At 44.9% G+C, this 14,580-nt stretch overlaps 3 protein-coding genes across 3 annotated transcripts in view; 2 read left to right on the top strand and 1 right to left on the bottom strand.

Annotated features, from left to right (window-relative positions):
* TMEM150C (transmembrane protein 150C) overlaps nucleotides 1-6,381 on the top strand; it is a 46,351-nt gene extending 39,970 nt beyond the window's left edge. The window contains exon 9 of the mRNA XM_063136208.1: nucleotides 3,025-6,381. Within this exon, the coding sequence (XP_062992278.1) occupies nucleotides 3,025-3,233 (209 nt within the window). The 3' untranslated portion in view covers nucleotides 3,234-6,381. The remainder of the gene's footprint in view (nucleotides 1-3,024) is intronic.
* The window catches only part of HNRNPDL (heterogeneous nuclear ribonucleoprotein D like), a 63,162-nt gene that overhangs the window by 11,130 nt on the left and 37,452 nt on the right, over nucleotides 1-14,580 (top strand). The gene's annotated exons all lie outside the window — the stretch shown is intronic.
* ENOPH1 (enolase-phosphatase 1) overlaps nucleotides 8,886-14,580 on the bottom strand; it is a 28,994-nt gene continuing 23,299 nt past the window's right edge. The window contains exon 6 of the mRNA XM_063135639.1: nucleotides 8,886-10,907. Within this exon, the coding sequence (XP_062991709.1) occupies nucleotides 10,768-10,907 (140 nt within the window). The 3' untranslated portion in view covers nucleotides 8,886-10,767. The remainder of the gene's footprint in view (nucleotides 10,908-14,580) is intronic.

Below are 14,580 nucleotides of genomic sequence, written 5' to 3'. Positions count from 1 at the left end.
CGTTGAAATGAACATTTAATGTTTAGTGCAGGGTTTTTTTTTTAAAAAAAGAACATTAGTGTAGCTATAGCTAAGTTGGAGCAGGACCTTCTAGACTCAGCGCTATCATGGCTGATGTTTAATTCACTTCAGTAGCCATTATCTGGCCTTGACTCCATGATATGAACAGGAATTCTCTCAGAGAATAACGCAGCTCTTGGCGGGGACGCCCAAAAGAGAAAGAATTTTATTTATTTATTTATTACACTTATTTATTACACTCCCATAGCCAGGGCTCTCTGGGCGGTTTACAGAAATTCTAAAATTAAGATAAAAATGAGTATACAAAATTTAAAATTCTAAAACACAGAAACATGCACACACAAAGCATTAAAAACTGTTAAAAAACTAAACGTGGGTGATTAAAATGTGCTGCCATATGCCTGGGCAAAGAGGAAAGTCTTAACCTGGCGCCGGAAAGATAGCAGCGTTGGCGCCAGGCGAGCCTCGCCAGGGAGATCGTTCCATAGTCTGGGGGCCACCAACAAAAAGGCCCTGTCCCTCGTTGCCACACTCCGAGCCTCTCTCGGAGTAGGCACCTGGAGGAGGACCTTAAATGTTGACCGTAGTGACCGGGTATATTCATGTCGGGAGAGGCGTTCCGTCAGGTATTGTAGTCCCAAGCCGTGTAAGACTTTATAGGTCAAAACCAGCACTTTGAATTGGGCTCGGAAACATACAGGCAGCCAGTGCAAGTGAACCACAGCAGGTGTTATATGGTCGAACCTTCTTGTTCCCGAAATCAATCTGGCCGCTGCATTTTGCACGAGCTGCAGCTTCCGAACCATCTTCAAAGGCAACCCTACGTAGAGTGCATTGCAGTAATCTAACTTGGAGGTTACCAGAGCATGGACAACTGAAGCCAGGTTATCCCTGTCTAGATAGGGGCGTAGCTGGGCCACCAACCGGAGTTTGTAGAAGGCACTCCGTGCCACTGAGGTCACCTGAGCCTCAAGTGACAATGATGGATCTAAAAGAACCCCCAAGCTACGAACCTGCTCCTTCAGGGTGAGTGCAATCCCATCCAGAACCGGTAGAACACCCCCCATCCTGTCAGCGGAGTCACCTACTAACAGCATCTCAGTCTTGTCTGGATTGAATTTCAGTTTATTAGCCCTCATCCAGTCCACTGTTGCAGCCAGGCACCGGTTCAACACATCCACAGCCTCCTGCTGAAGATGAAAAGGAGAAATAGAGCTGCATGTCGTGCTCCAAAGCTCCGGATGACTGCACCCAGCGGCTTCATGTAAATGTTAAAAAACATGGGGGACAAAAAGACAAAAAAAAAAGCGGAGGATTTTTAAAAAAATAATTACCATTATTTTTATTAGTGTACATTATAGTATCTTTCATCCTTCTTCAGGTCAGTTAATTTATTAATGTATTGGGGATATATATCTTTTGTTGGTCACAGTGTCCAGTGTTATCAATTTATTCTTTTTAAAAAAAAGTATGTTCAATGTTTTTCTCATTGATTGTACTGTTTAATGTATCAATTGTTTTTTCTAAAAGTAGGCACAATTCTTTTGGCCTGGGTGTTGCCTTTCATTTATGTTTAAGTTGTATTTATTTTGTTCTTGAAGCTCCTGAGGAAGGATTTTTATCCGAAACGTTGAGCCTGTTGAAGAAATCATTCAAGATAAGAATTTTCATTAGCACCAGAGCTTGTCTCTATTTTTGCTGGGCATTTGTAGTGCTTTCCCCATTCTTTTCCACACCTCTAAAGAATTGGAGCCTTAGGCTGCAGTCCTATGCCCACCTACCTGTGAGTAAGCCCCACTGAAATTAATAGGATTACTTTTAAGTAGACATGTAGAGGATTGCAACACATTCACCTGGGAGTAAATCCCATTGAACTCAGTAGGGCTTACTTCTGGGTAGATGTTAACACTGCATAAGTCCCAAACAAAAAGTGTTTTTTTTGCAAAGTAAAAGTGTGTAATATGAATATGTAACAATGCTTTAGTAAGAGCTCTGTTTTCTCCAGCGATACCAGGCTGACAGAATTTGTGATGCATCAAGCCAAATTGAGTCCATCAGATGAGTACTGTGGCCTACCAGGTGCTTGGTAACTGTATGTGTAGGGTGACCATATGGAAAGAAGGACCAGGCTCCTGTATCCTTAAGAGTTGCATTGAAAAGGGAGTTTCAGCAGGTGTCGTTTGTATGCATGCAGCACCTGATGAAATTCCCTCTTCATCACAACAGTTAAATCTGCAGGAGCCCTGCCACTACAATTATCAGTTACAAAAGAACATAGGGAATTTGCCAGGCTTGCCCATTTTGCATGCTTTTCTTCCCGGTAATGCATTTCTCAAAAGTTGCGTAGCTGACACAAGGTGAGGTTCTAATAAAATAGCTGTAACAAGTTTAGTCTGGGGAAAAAAAGTCATTTGAAATGTCCTTGCACAAGCTTTGCATATGTCTGATGAACTGTTGCTGGATCAGCATACCAGGGTAGTTACAGTTCAGGCCAAACTAGATGTCCATGTGCTAGCCCCTTTCACTAAAACTAGATGTCCATGTGCTAGCCCCTTTTGCTACAAACTAGAAGTGCATGTGCTAACCCCTTTCACTACAAAGTGAGTCTCTACAAGGAGGGTGTCTGTTTTTAATATTGTTGTGTGGGCTCTCCCACACTAGAGGCATTCAAGAGGCAGCTGGACAACCATCTGTCGGGTATGCTTTAAGGTGGATTCCTCACTCCCTCCTTGTATGCCTGCTTTCAGCTGTTTTTCCACAGCCTCAAACTGGTGCCCTCCAGATGTTTTGGAAATGATGCAAAATAAACCACGAAGTTGAGCAGGTTGCAGAATTCTGATGTTCATGGTGCATAATTTGGATTGCTTGGATGGAGCATTTAAAATCTGGTGTAGCACAGTGTTTCTACAGCCATGTCTATAAAGCAGCTTCAGGGCCTCTTGCTTCTGTTGCTCTGTCCATGCGTTATGCCCGCCCTGTGTATGTTCCTTGACTCCCCTTCAGATTTCATCTTGATGGCCCAGAAGTTTCACATGCACGCAGCGCGGATACAGTGGGGCATGGTGATGTGCTTCCTCTGCTACTTCGGCTCCTTCGCTGTAGAGTTCAGACATTACCGCTTTGAGATCATTTGCTCCGAGTACCAGGAGAATTTCCTCAGCTTTTCCGAAAGCCTCTCCGAAGCATCTGAGTACCAGACGGATCAAGTTTAACCCAGCTTGTCATGGCATTGGGGGGCATGCAGTCACATGATTGGCCCCATTTCCCACTTTAAAAAAAATACTTCTTTGTTTTTCACACCTGCAATCACCGGTAAGTTGCCAAAAGGGTCTCCCGAGGGCAGAACTAGGTGCTGCAAAAGCTCCGGAGCTGCTGACGCTCCATCTCTCCCCCCCCCCTCCCATTTTTCTCATGTCTTTTGCAACACAGCACGTGATGTGATGTCCTTGGGCTGTGCACCTCCTCCCCATGCGCCTCTTAGCATTGGTTGGCAGAAGTGGGAAATATGTATAGTCCGATTAAGCCACATCCTATGCTATACCTTACAAAGAAGAGGCAGCGTCGGGATACAGAGCAGCTGTAGCTCTCGTAAGACCTAGTTCCACCCTGAGGGTGGCTATGAACGGGAGAGAGAGAGTCTTGTAAATTCCTCTGAGAAGCCGTAATGAATTTTAGAACAAGATCGCACTGGCACCTCACCCTCTATGATCTCGTCTGCACATCAGTGTCCTGCACTCCTAAGTGCCAACTTTGAATTGCAGGATGTGCCCCTAAAATGGCAGATGCTCCCCCCCCCCCAATAGGGCAGCAGGGGGATCTGGGCACACAGTCTGTGGTGGTCACAGTAGTTCTAGGACGCAACCCAGGGTTTCCTCCTCTGCCTTTAAGTCTGATGCTGAATCAGGAGACCTGGAAACCACAACTTCATCCATCCCCTTCCATAGTCTGTTGTACCAAGTAGGTCCCCCTGTATAGCACACAGCAGGCGCGACGGTGCTGACAAAAGGACCAGGAATGTGTGTGTGTGTGTGTGGATGACAAGAAACCACAACTGCTTTGTCTCTTGATTCAGCTATTGATTTAAAGCAAGGGGGTGAGAAATTCATAACACTCCAGATGTTTTGGCCTACAACTCGCATCGTCCCTCCTCACCATTGCTGGCTAGGGCTATTGGGAGTTGTAGGCCTAAAGATCTGGCGGTCCCAAAGGAGAGAAACACTTTCTCAGGACTCCAAACCTTTTATTTACAAGAACCCTGACATGTTTCAGCTGGTTTCTTATTCTGAGGCCTTCCTCAGGGAGTAGAGAGAAATGTCTGCAGGGTAGCAAAAAGAGTGACTCCAGTATTCATCTACTGGGTTTCTTATTCTGAGGCCTCGGAAGAAGGCCTCGGAATAAGAAACAGGCCAAGACATGTCAGGCTTCTTGTGAACAAAATATTTTGCCTCCTGAGAATGTGTTTCTCTCCTTTGTGACCAACTTTGGATGCTCACCTCCTCCTGTTCCCCCCCCCCCAAATATCTGAAGGGCCACAAGTTGCCCACCTTTGGTTGCAGTCTGCTCATCCCTGGGTTGCTGTCTGCTCATCCCTATGCATTGCCTCCCCACTTTCCGTATATTAAGCAGCTTTTAAAAGCCCAGGTGCTCTGCTGGGGTGGGTGGGGAATATCTGGCAATCCTAGAATCAGCTTAGTCCACTAGAGCACCAGGATGAGAGAGAGAAGGGGCATTTCTCTCTCTTCTCCTTAAACTCAGGGTTAGGGTTGTTGGTGTTTTTCCTCTGTTAGGACTCCTGTCCCTGTAAGTGTTGTCTGCCATGCTGAAATATAGCGGTGGACACTGCTGGCAGAGAGCGACGGGACAGATTCCACCTGCAGAATGTCTGCATTTCAGGCAGCAGACCTGTTTTGGTAAGATATTGGCAATTAGATGCAGAAGCGGACGGGGCTCCTGCACCTTTCATGGATGTGTAGAAGAGAGAAGATTAGTAGGTCTACACAGCCGTTAAAGGAGCAAGAGCCCTGTCTTTTTTTTTTTTTTGCATGGCCACAATATTGGCCATCCTATTCACAAAACGCCTGGTATCTAACTTCAAACACAGAAAGTTGCTTTAACTCTTCTGATACCTGTGGTCCAGGCATCTTAGTCCACAGTTGTTCATTGCTAGGCAGCTGATCAGAGTAATGAAAATAAAACCTAGCCTGGTCTCTCTTCTGACTTTAACATTAGTTTGATGTGCAGAAATCAGCAGGTGAAGCTTTTCATGGCATGGAGATAATAAACATGATCAGCTGCTAATGTCTGCATTTCAATTAATGTCCATTTACAGCTACGGAGGCCATTTGGCAACCCCAATTGTGGACTGAGGTCTTTTAAACTGAAACACTCACAGTGAAATCTTATGCGTTCTTCTTCTTCTTCATCATCATCATCATCATACTTATACCCCGCTCCTCAACCACAAAAGGTTCTCGGAGAGGCTTCCAGTTAGCAAAAAAGACAGTCCCTGCCCTCAGGCTTACAGTCTAATAAAGACATGACACACAAGGAAAAGGAGTTCAGGAGGGAAGACGGGAAAGAGAGAGAGAGAGAGAGCAAGCCCCATTGAACAGAGTGGGACTTTTGAGTAAATATACATAGGATTAGAATGGCACTATCAGAGGTCGTGGTTCTTTTTTAACATCAATATAACCCGTCCAAAACATTCAAGAGACTGGAGAAATAGTTACAGGTGGAAATGAGGCAACACCATTGGTAGAAAGGAAGGATTAAAAAAATATTTTCAATAAATACAGCCAACACTGCTTAGTTCTTTTCTCCTGTTATTGATGGTCACGGAGTCCAGTTAAACGCTTCTATTTTAACTTCCAGAAACAGGAGACTGGTCAAAATGGCAACGTTGCTTTGGGCCAAAATTTGCTGTTCAAAATGAAATATTTAAACAAATATCTCAATCAACAGGATAATAGATATAAGGGGGGGTTGTAAGTGAGAGGCACAGCTCTCTCTCTTATGCACAGCTATGGAGAGCATGGAAGAAACATACAGATACTGAGACGCACACAAACACACATAGCTAAAGTAGGTTTCTGTTCAAATGTGATTTACTGTAAATAGTTCACTGTGATTTTTTTTAAATAAATGTTTATGTTGTGTCATTTTATATTTTGAAATTTTATTGGAAGAGAAAACAAATTGTGAATGATTTTTCTTCTCTCCTGCCCTCCACTTAATATGCAGCCCAAGCTGAAATTCAAGCTTTTTTGGTGTATATTGTACATTTCTTAAATTTCTTATGGCACATTTCAGTACAGCAGATTAATAATTGTACACTGAAACATGACCACTAAATAAATTTCTTTTATGGAGAGTATGAGTATTATTGCACCTATTTCATGCACGTGCACCAAAGCACAGTGGCACATGGAACAGGAAAACAGCCCTGTGGGAGTTGCGGCATTCCCATGAGTGGAGATGTTTGCTTATATCTTTAGATTCCCAGTCTGCCCCATCTCAAGGGATTAGGGTAGCTAACAAAAAACAAAGCAAAAAGTCCTCGGCAAAAACTCCATGGCAAATTCATTGAAATGTCTCCACCCTTGTCCACTTTCAAAACCTGAGCCCAAAGTCCAGCCCAAATAGGTCTTTGCAAAGCTTTTAAAAAATGCTCAAGCCTGGCATTTGCCAAGGCTACTGTGGTAGGGAGTTCTAAACTTCCATACAGCTGAGAATGGCCTTGTTGCTTGAACCTCACACATTATGGCTTTCAGCAGGTGCCTTTGGTGGAATTTGATTACAGGGCCTATCTTAGTAAGCATTCTCTAAGGCAACCTTCTCCAACCTGCTGCCTTCCAGATGTTTAACTCTCATTAGCCTGAGCCAGCATGGGCAGGAATGCTAGGAGTTGCAGCCCAACACATCTGGAGAGCACCAGGTTGGGACAGAGACTCCAGCACAGGGTTTGCATGTGCAAGTCCCTGTTTAAGTCCCAGTCTCCAGTTAAAAGATCTTGAGCCCTGGCTAGCCACTACCAATGCATAGCCAAAACTGGGCTAGATGGATCAAGAGTTGGCACCTATACATATTCAGATACAACCACATCTGGAGCTAGAGTGGGGGGACCATTTTCTTGTTGAGGTCTGCATTGCTTCACTCAAAACGTATGGGGGTGGGGGGTGCATTCCAGTAGTTGGCATGGCCAGTTGGCAAAGCAACAGATGTTATTCTTACCTTAGTTCGGTATGCAAACAGGTGGGGGTGTAGAAGATACATTTATATTCAGGATTCACTGCCCAACTGACGTTGGAGCTGTCAGCCTCCACTGGGTCGGGCCCAAATACCAACATACTGGCATATCTTGAGCTTAACACTCTTCGTGCCAGTAAGTAACCTTTAGGAAGGGCATTTCATCCTTCTATAACCGGGGGGAGGAGACACACAGATGCAAAAACTGGTGGCCGGGAAAAAGGGCAAGGCCATTTGGCAAACCCCAGAAAGGCCAAATTTAGCGCATGGGGTGAGGTTCTATACCTCTCGAGTAAATAATATCAATAACCTAGAACAGGGCTGGTGAAGATGCATGGGTTTGAAAGTCCTGGAGTTCCACATTTGGCCTTCATACCAGAAGTTTCCCCACCCAATCTAGAGTGCACCCTTCACTGGAACACTTTGACTGGGTTCAGACAACACGATAACCCACAGTGGTTTAAATAGTCGATGATTGGTTATTTAACCCACCATGGGTTATCGTGTTGTGTGGAGGGAGGTTTTTAAACAATGCAAATGACCAATGCTGTGCAGAGTTGGCTATTTGAACCACCATTGGTTATTGTGTTGTGTGGAGGGCACCATTGGTTATTTCCTCGACCACTGTTGGTTAATTTGTCAGCCATAGAGTTGCAAGACAAGAGTGGTCAAAGCAGCAGCTACCGCTCTAGTCCAGCCGGCAGGATAGATTTTTGGCAGCAATGGCTGATGGGATACTAGCGGGAGACCTGAGGGAGGGAGAGAGGGCAGAGGATGAGTTAGTCAGCTCAGTATGGATTAATAACCAACTCAAGGTTGATCCTAATCCACACCACGGTTGATTATTATCTTGTTTTGTGGGGAGTACCCCCTAGATAAACAACCGTTGAGTTATTACCCCACCACTGACTATCATGTTGTCCGAATGCAGCCTCTGAAAGTTTACCAGAGGCTGAATTTGCACTACCAGCAACTCCCTGACAGACAAAAATATTGACATTAGGCACTTGTCAAACAATAAAATTAGGCCTTTATTTACCACAAGTGCACAATGCATGGGTGACAAGCTAAACTGGAGCCTGTTCAGGCAGATGGTCATTGCTACAGGGGCTTCCATTTCAGCAGCAGGTTTGTTAAGACAACACAGGCATCACAAGGCAGAAAATCATACTGACACTAAGTGAGATATACAATACAGGAGCATTTCCCACAACCATGCAAAAAGAAGCCTCTATTGCCAAGTTACAGGTTACAGGATGGCAGACATTTGGGTGAACTTTAAGAGACATTTCTTAACAGTAAGAACGTTTTGATAATGAAACCAATTCATGTGTGTGAGAGTGGGCCTGTTCAAACAACATGCTAAGCCATGTTTGGCCGTTCGTTTTACAAGAAAATGGTTAGTGTGTTTAAACCATGGTTACGTAGCCACCACGACGTGCTAAATCATGGCTCACACGACACGGTTTAGCTCAAAATTCTTAATCACAATGGCCTAGCGTGTCATCTGAACAGGGTGTGTGTGTGTGTGTGTGTGTGTGTGTGTGTGTGTGTGTGTGTGTGTGAGAGAGAGAGAGAGAGAGAGAGAGAGAGAGAGAGAGAGAGAGAGAGAGAGAGAGAGAGAGAGAGAGAGAGAGAGCATGGGCTCTCCCTGAAACTCTACAAGCAGAGACTAGACAGGCATCTGTTGAAGATGTTCGAGTTCTGGATTGAGCAGGAAAGTTGGGCAATGAGAACCCTTCCAACTCTATGATATGGCACATTTACTCTACGAACAATCTATGATATGGCATATCTATTCCGTCCTTCCACCCCATACCTGGAGCTCTGGTTAGTTTAGTTCTAGAATGGCAAACTGGCAGCATGCAAGGCCTCAGGGCTTCAACTACCAAATGCAGTCATGAGGCAATGCTTTTTAAGTCATAAAAACAGCATTAACACCAATTTCATGCCTTAAGCAACATGGCTGCCACTGCCGCCATCACCTCTGCTGCCAGGCCACACTTTGTTCCTGAACTGTTATCTGTGAAAGTCGCTGGTGCCAATAGCAAACAGGCCACACAGGAAGTACAGGTAGAAGGGCACCACCTTCAGGTGCCAAGATTCACTCCCTTTTTTTTGTTCAGTCCTAGCTTATTTGCACCACTCCGCCTATGTAGAGCACAGAGAAGGTGTCACAACTGGAGAACCAAGTCTGCCCCCCACCCACTGCCCCAGACAGGTGTCCCCATAGACCTCAGCGGTCAAAATGCCATTTCTAGGTATCAGGCTGTGATGCCAGGGCCCAGGTTCAGCACTGCAGAGGGCCTTGTGGTTTTTTAATTAGTCTGGAACCATCTGGGCCTCTTTCAGCCTGTGGAATGTCATTATCTGTGTGAGTTTATCTCTGTCGGTGTTCGCAGAGCAGAGCAGGGGGAGTTGTTTTACTATGCTAACAAACCATGGTTTGTTAACCACGGACAACCCACAGTTCACAACCCAGCAACAAACCCTCATTTGTGGGTCGTCTGTGGTTAACAAATCATGGTTTGTTCATGCAGCTCGGCTCAAACAACACCATCAGCCACTTTTCAATGATGACCCACGTTTTAAAGACATCCCATGTTTCAACCCATACTAAATCTTGCGCATGCGTTGCTACGTTGTGTGAATCCAGTCAATGTCTCAACAGTTGCAGGGATGGGATTGCATTTGCCCAGCAACTCCATGCAGGGGAAATGAAATTCCTCCCCTGCTGCCACCCCCAGATGGGTGTGCATGTTATGTAAACATCATACAGGTCTCCCACAACACATGGGGAACAACAGCACCATCCCTGTGCAGGAATATCCTCACCTGGAAAGGCCTCAAATGTGTTTACAACTTTGGTCTGCAATTCAGTTAGCAGTTTGGAGCAGGAGAGCCAGTGAGCTCGCTGCAGTTTGCAATGCTTTCAAAAGGACTTATCCAATAAATAATACGATGTATCACTGAGAAAACTAATGGAGGACAGAAAAAAAGAAAAAGAAAAACTCAAGACATTTTCTTTTTTATTTGCAGGACAGACTAAAGCTAAAGGAATGTGTGCTTGAGGTAAACATGCCTCACAGTTCACCAAAGGAGGATTCTCTAGCGCAAGGCACTTTTGAGATGAGTGGCAGAAGTGCAAGAGCGTTGCTGTGCTCTTGCACTTTTCCATTCATTTCAAGAGGGCCGTGCGCAGGAAAACCCTCCAGTGAATTGTGCCTTCTGGCTCTTTCTTGTGCGATTCCAAAGTAAAGGTGCCGACAACCCAGGGGGATTTCATGGCTGCTCAGTTTGAAATGCACTCACAACACCAGCAGATGCACCAATCACACCGGGCTCAACGGCCTTTCAACCAGAAGGTCAAGGATCCAATTCTTTCTCTGCCCAAATTCTGATCACCAGCAAGAACTACCATAAATCATAAGGAGGATTTTGTCAGGTGGCGTTCCATCTTTTTTTTTTTTCCTTTTCAATTTCTTATGCAAGTTTTTTCTCTTAAGTGGATGATGGAAGGAACAGTTCGTTGAAAGATGTGATGAGTCTGTAATAGGATTTCTCGTCGTCTGTCAGTCCGGCGTTGCCTGGCCGGATAACTATAGCCACATGCATGTCAACTTCTTCTGCAGCATCTGCCTCTGGGGGAAAGAGAGACAAGACTAATCAATTGGGTAAACCAAGATATCCTGCATTCTAATACTCCCAGGACCATACAGGCTCAGGGGTCCGAATGTGTGCTTCCCCACCCCCAATCTGGCCCACCAGAAATCATCCCCTCCCTCCCGCTACCCCTTTGCAGTTTCAAATAGTACAGCAAATTCTCGTTCTTGCTCCTGAATAAAACAACTGTGCAAAACAGCAACATAGAATCATAGAATAGCAGAGTTGGAAGGGGCCTACAAGGCCATCGAGTCCAACCCCCTGCTCAGTGCAGGAATCTACCCTAAAGCATCCCTGACAGATGGTTGTCCAGCTGCCTCTTGAATGGCAGCTGGACAACATGTTAAGCAATGTAAGATAGACTATGCAAATGAAATCTATATATCTAAGCGCTTTCAGAAAACATACGTGGGCAAAGACATGCTGGAGAATCCAGCTATTCCTGGCAAAGGATGTGCATGGCTTTGATGAAGTATGTTTTAAAAAAAGAAAGAAAAGTATACAGGAAATTGCAATAGTAAGTCAGATCATCGGTCCATCTAGCCTAGTACTGTCAATACCAATTGGCTGTGGCTCTTCAGGGCTTTTGAAAGGGGTAGAGCCGGATCCAGGTTTGAGAAGGCCCTGGCCAAAATGTCCTCAAAGTGCCTTCTCCCACCTGGCAGAGGCAGAGCACTCCTATGGAAGGCTGGGAGCTGCCCATTTAATTTCCCAGGATGCCCTACAGCGTCAGTGTCACTCCAGGGCACTGGAGAATTGGAGGCTTACAGACCCAGCTTCCTGATGTGGTGGGTACAGAGCAGGTGCATCAGTACTGGTAGGCCCAGCAGGATGCCAGGTGCTGATACTGGGCCTGGACATGGATCTGTCCTTGCCCTACTTGAAGATGCCAAAAATCGAACCTGGGACTTTTCTCCTGCAAAACATCTACACTAGCACTGAGCTACAGCCCTTCCCCAAAGAGGAAGCTTTGATCATATCAAATAAAGGGCATTTATGTAAGAAACTTCCAACAACCTGCATTGGTCTACATTGTATTTGGACTTAACGGCCTTTACTCATAGGCGTGCGCAGCACATTTCATTAGGGGGTTCAGCCAGGGATTTTTTTTTAAGGTAAACATTGATTAAATATATAGTAATAAAGGACTTTTTTTTCATTCATCAAACAAACAAAATAAACGAAAACTGAAGTAAACTGCATTTTTTTTAATTAACAAGTAATCTGTACTTTAAAAATACACATTTTAAAATGGAGACTCTGAATACTATTTTTTTGCTGTAGTGATAACCAGGCATATATAAAGATACAGTCAACTTTCACCATCTTTAAATTTAATCAGATAATGACCTAATCCAAACTTACTAAAACAGATTCACATTTAAAACAGATTCTATCACATTAACAACAATGAGTGTCATCTTAAGTTCCAGCACCATACAGAGAATACACCATACATCAAATGCCCTAATAATGATTTTAAAAGATTGCCCTGTGTGCTGCTGAGCAAAGAATTTGGAATGAGGTCCAGGAGAGAGACTTCTGGGGTGAATATAGTGAGGACGAGGGGTGGCTGCGAGCCTAGCGTAAGAGAGGGCTGGCTGGCAAGATTTCGAAAACTTGGCGGAGTGTAGGAGATCTGGAACTAGGGGCATCTCTGGAAGGCCGCGAAGGGGCTATTGGCAGAAGACAGGAGATGAAGGAGAAAAGAGAGGATGGGAAACCGTCACAAGGGCACATCAGTCTTCTTTACTGATCAATTGTAAGCCGCTCCAGGAGACTTTTAGGCTGAGGTGCGGGATAAAAATACTCTAACTAAAAATACTCTAAATAAAATAAGGGCGGAAGAAGAGGATTGGCGTAGGGGGAGCCCTGGGGAAAGAAGATAGAGAAATGCCCCTATGTGTGGGGTAGAAGAGGGAGAGAGGGTGCAGACAGGAGAGGTATGAGTGTCCTGGAGGGGAAAGGAAACAGAGGTAATGTTTAGCCTTGAGGAGAAGCCTGAGGGGAGACATGATAACACTCCTCAAATACTTGAAAGATTGACACACACAGGAGGGCCAGGATCTCTTCTCGATCCTCCCAGAGTGCAGGACACGGAATAATGGGCTCAAGTTACAGGAAGTCAGATTCCTGCTGGACATCAGGAAAAACCGCCTGACTGTTAGAGCAGTATGACAGTAGAACCAGTTACCTAGGAAGGTTGTGGGCTCTCCCACACTAGAGACATTCAAGAAGCAGCTGGACAACCACCTGTCAGAAATGCTTTAAGGTGGATTCCTACATTGAGCAGGGGGTTCGACTTGATGGCCTTATAGACCTCTTCCAACTCTATGATTCTATGATTCTATGAAAACAGTAGTGTAGATCCTGCCTGAGACACCTGGGCCCTGTACACCTAGGAAACCCAATGCATGTTGTTCAGTATCTAAATTATAGCCAGCTCTTGCCAGGGCTGGCCCAAGACATTTTGCTGTCCAAAGCGGAATAGTCCTTTGCCTCCACTCATCTTCAATTGATGGGTCATCCCCCCCACAACTGGTTAATTATTTAGGTGGGGGGGGATTAAGTGAAAGATGACGACAAAGAGAAAGAGTATGAAAAAGGCAAAAATAGTTAGATATTGGGAGTGAGTGATAAGTACAGTAGCTTAGATGGCTTTAAAAAGGAATTCAATATAGTTATGGAAGAGAAGGAATCTGTGAACAGCTACTAGTCATGACGGCAATATGGAACACCCTATACGCATTTACCTGGGATTAAGTCTCACTGAAATCAATGATTACTAGACAACTCCAGGACTGCACTGCTAAGACTTATAGAGTGATCCTACACCTGCTTCCTCAGAAGAAAGCCCAACCAATTTCAATGAGACTATCCCCTGACTGGACTCTGTATTTTGGTGCTTTTGGGGGGGTAACTTTAGTGCCAATTACACTCTGATATTCTATGTTTTGCTTTTGTGCAGACGTAAGCCACCTTGAGACCAACCTATACAGGCCATATACATATATAAAAAGCAACTAGGGTTGCAATCTTCATGCCACTCTTCCATTTTTTAATACGTCCTCTTTTATTTGTCCATAGGAACCTTAACACACTAGAGGCCTTCAAGAGGCAGCTGGACAAGCATCTGTGGGGGATGCTTTAGGGTGGATTCCTGCATTGAGCAGGGGGTTGGACTCGATGGCCTTGTAGGCCCCTTCCAACTCTGCTATTCTATGATTCTATGATATATTGTTACCATCCTTGGGCTCAATTCTCTGCCTGTTCAGACAGAAAAAAAGTCCTACAAGTTCCAGAATGCCCAAGCCATCTATGCTGGCTGGGACATGCTGGGAGCTGTAGGACTTTTTCTGTCTATAGGACTGCACCCTAACTCAACCTAACTTCGCAAAAGCACAAGCTCCTGGACCTAGTTCTAACCTTAACCCTAAAAAGAGCCCTGTGCAACCCCATGCATGTCTACTCAGAAGTAAACATGCTGGCTGGGACATGCTGGGAGCTGTAGGACTTTTTCTGTCTCCAAATCATCCCCCCAACTCACAGAAAACTACAGCCACCCCCACTACAAACATGCATTCATTCAGTCAAACAACCAGGCATCCCATTCAGACATCAATACACTCACACTGTCAGCACACGTGTGCA

This window comes from Elgaria multicarinata, chromosome 10, assembly GCF_023053635.1.
Source record: "Elgaria multicarinata webbii isolate HBS135686 ecotype San Diego chromosome 10, rElgMul1.1.pri, whole genome shotgun sequence".
In the NCBI taxonomy this organism is placed as follows: Eukaryota; Metazoa; Chordata; class Lepidosauria; order Squamata; family Anguidae; genus Elgaria; species Elgaria multicarinata.
The sequence above is the reverse complement of the archived record's forward strand: the minus strand, read 5'-3'. Positions and strand labels throughout refer to the sequence as shown.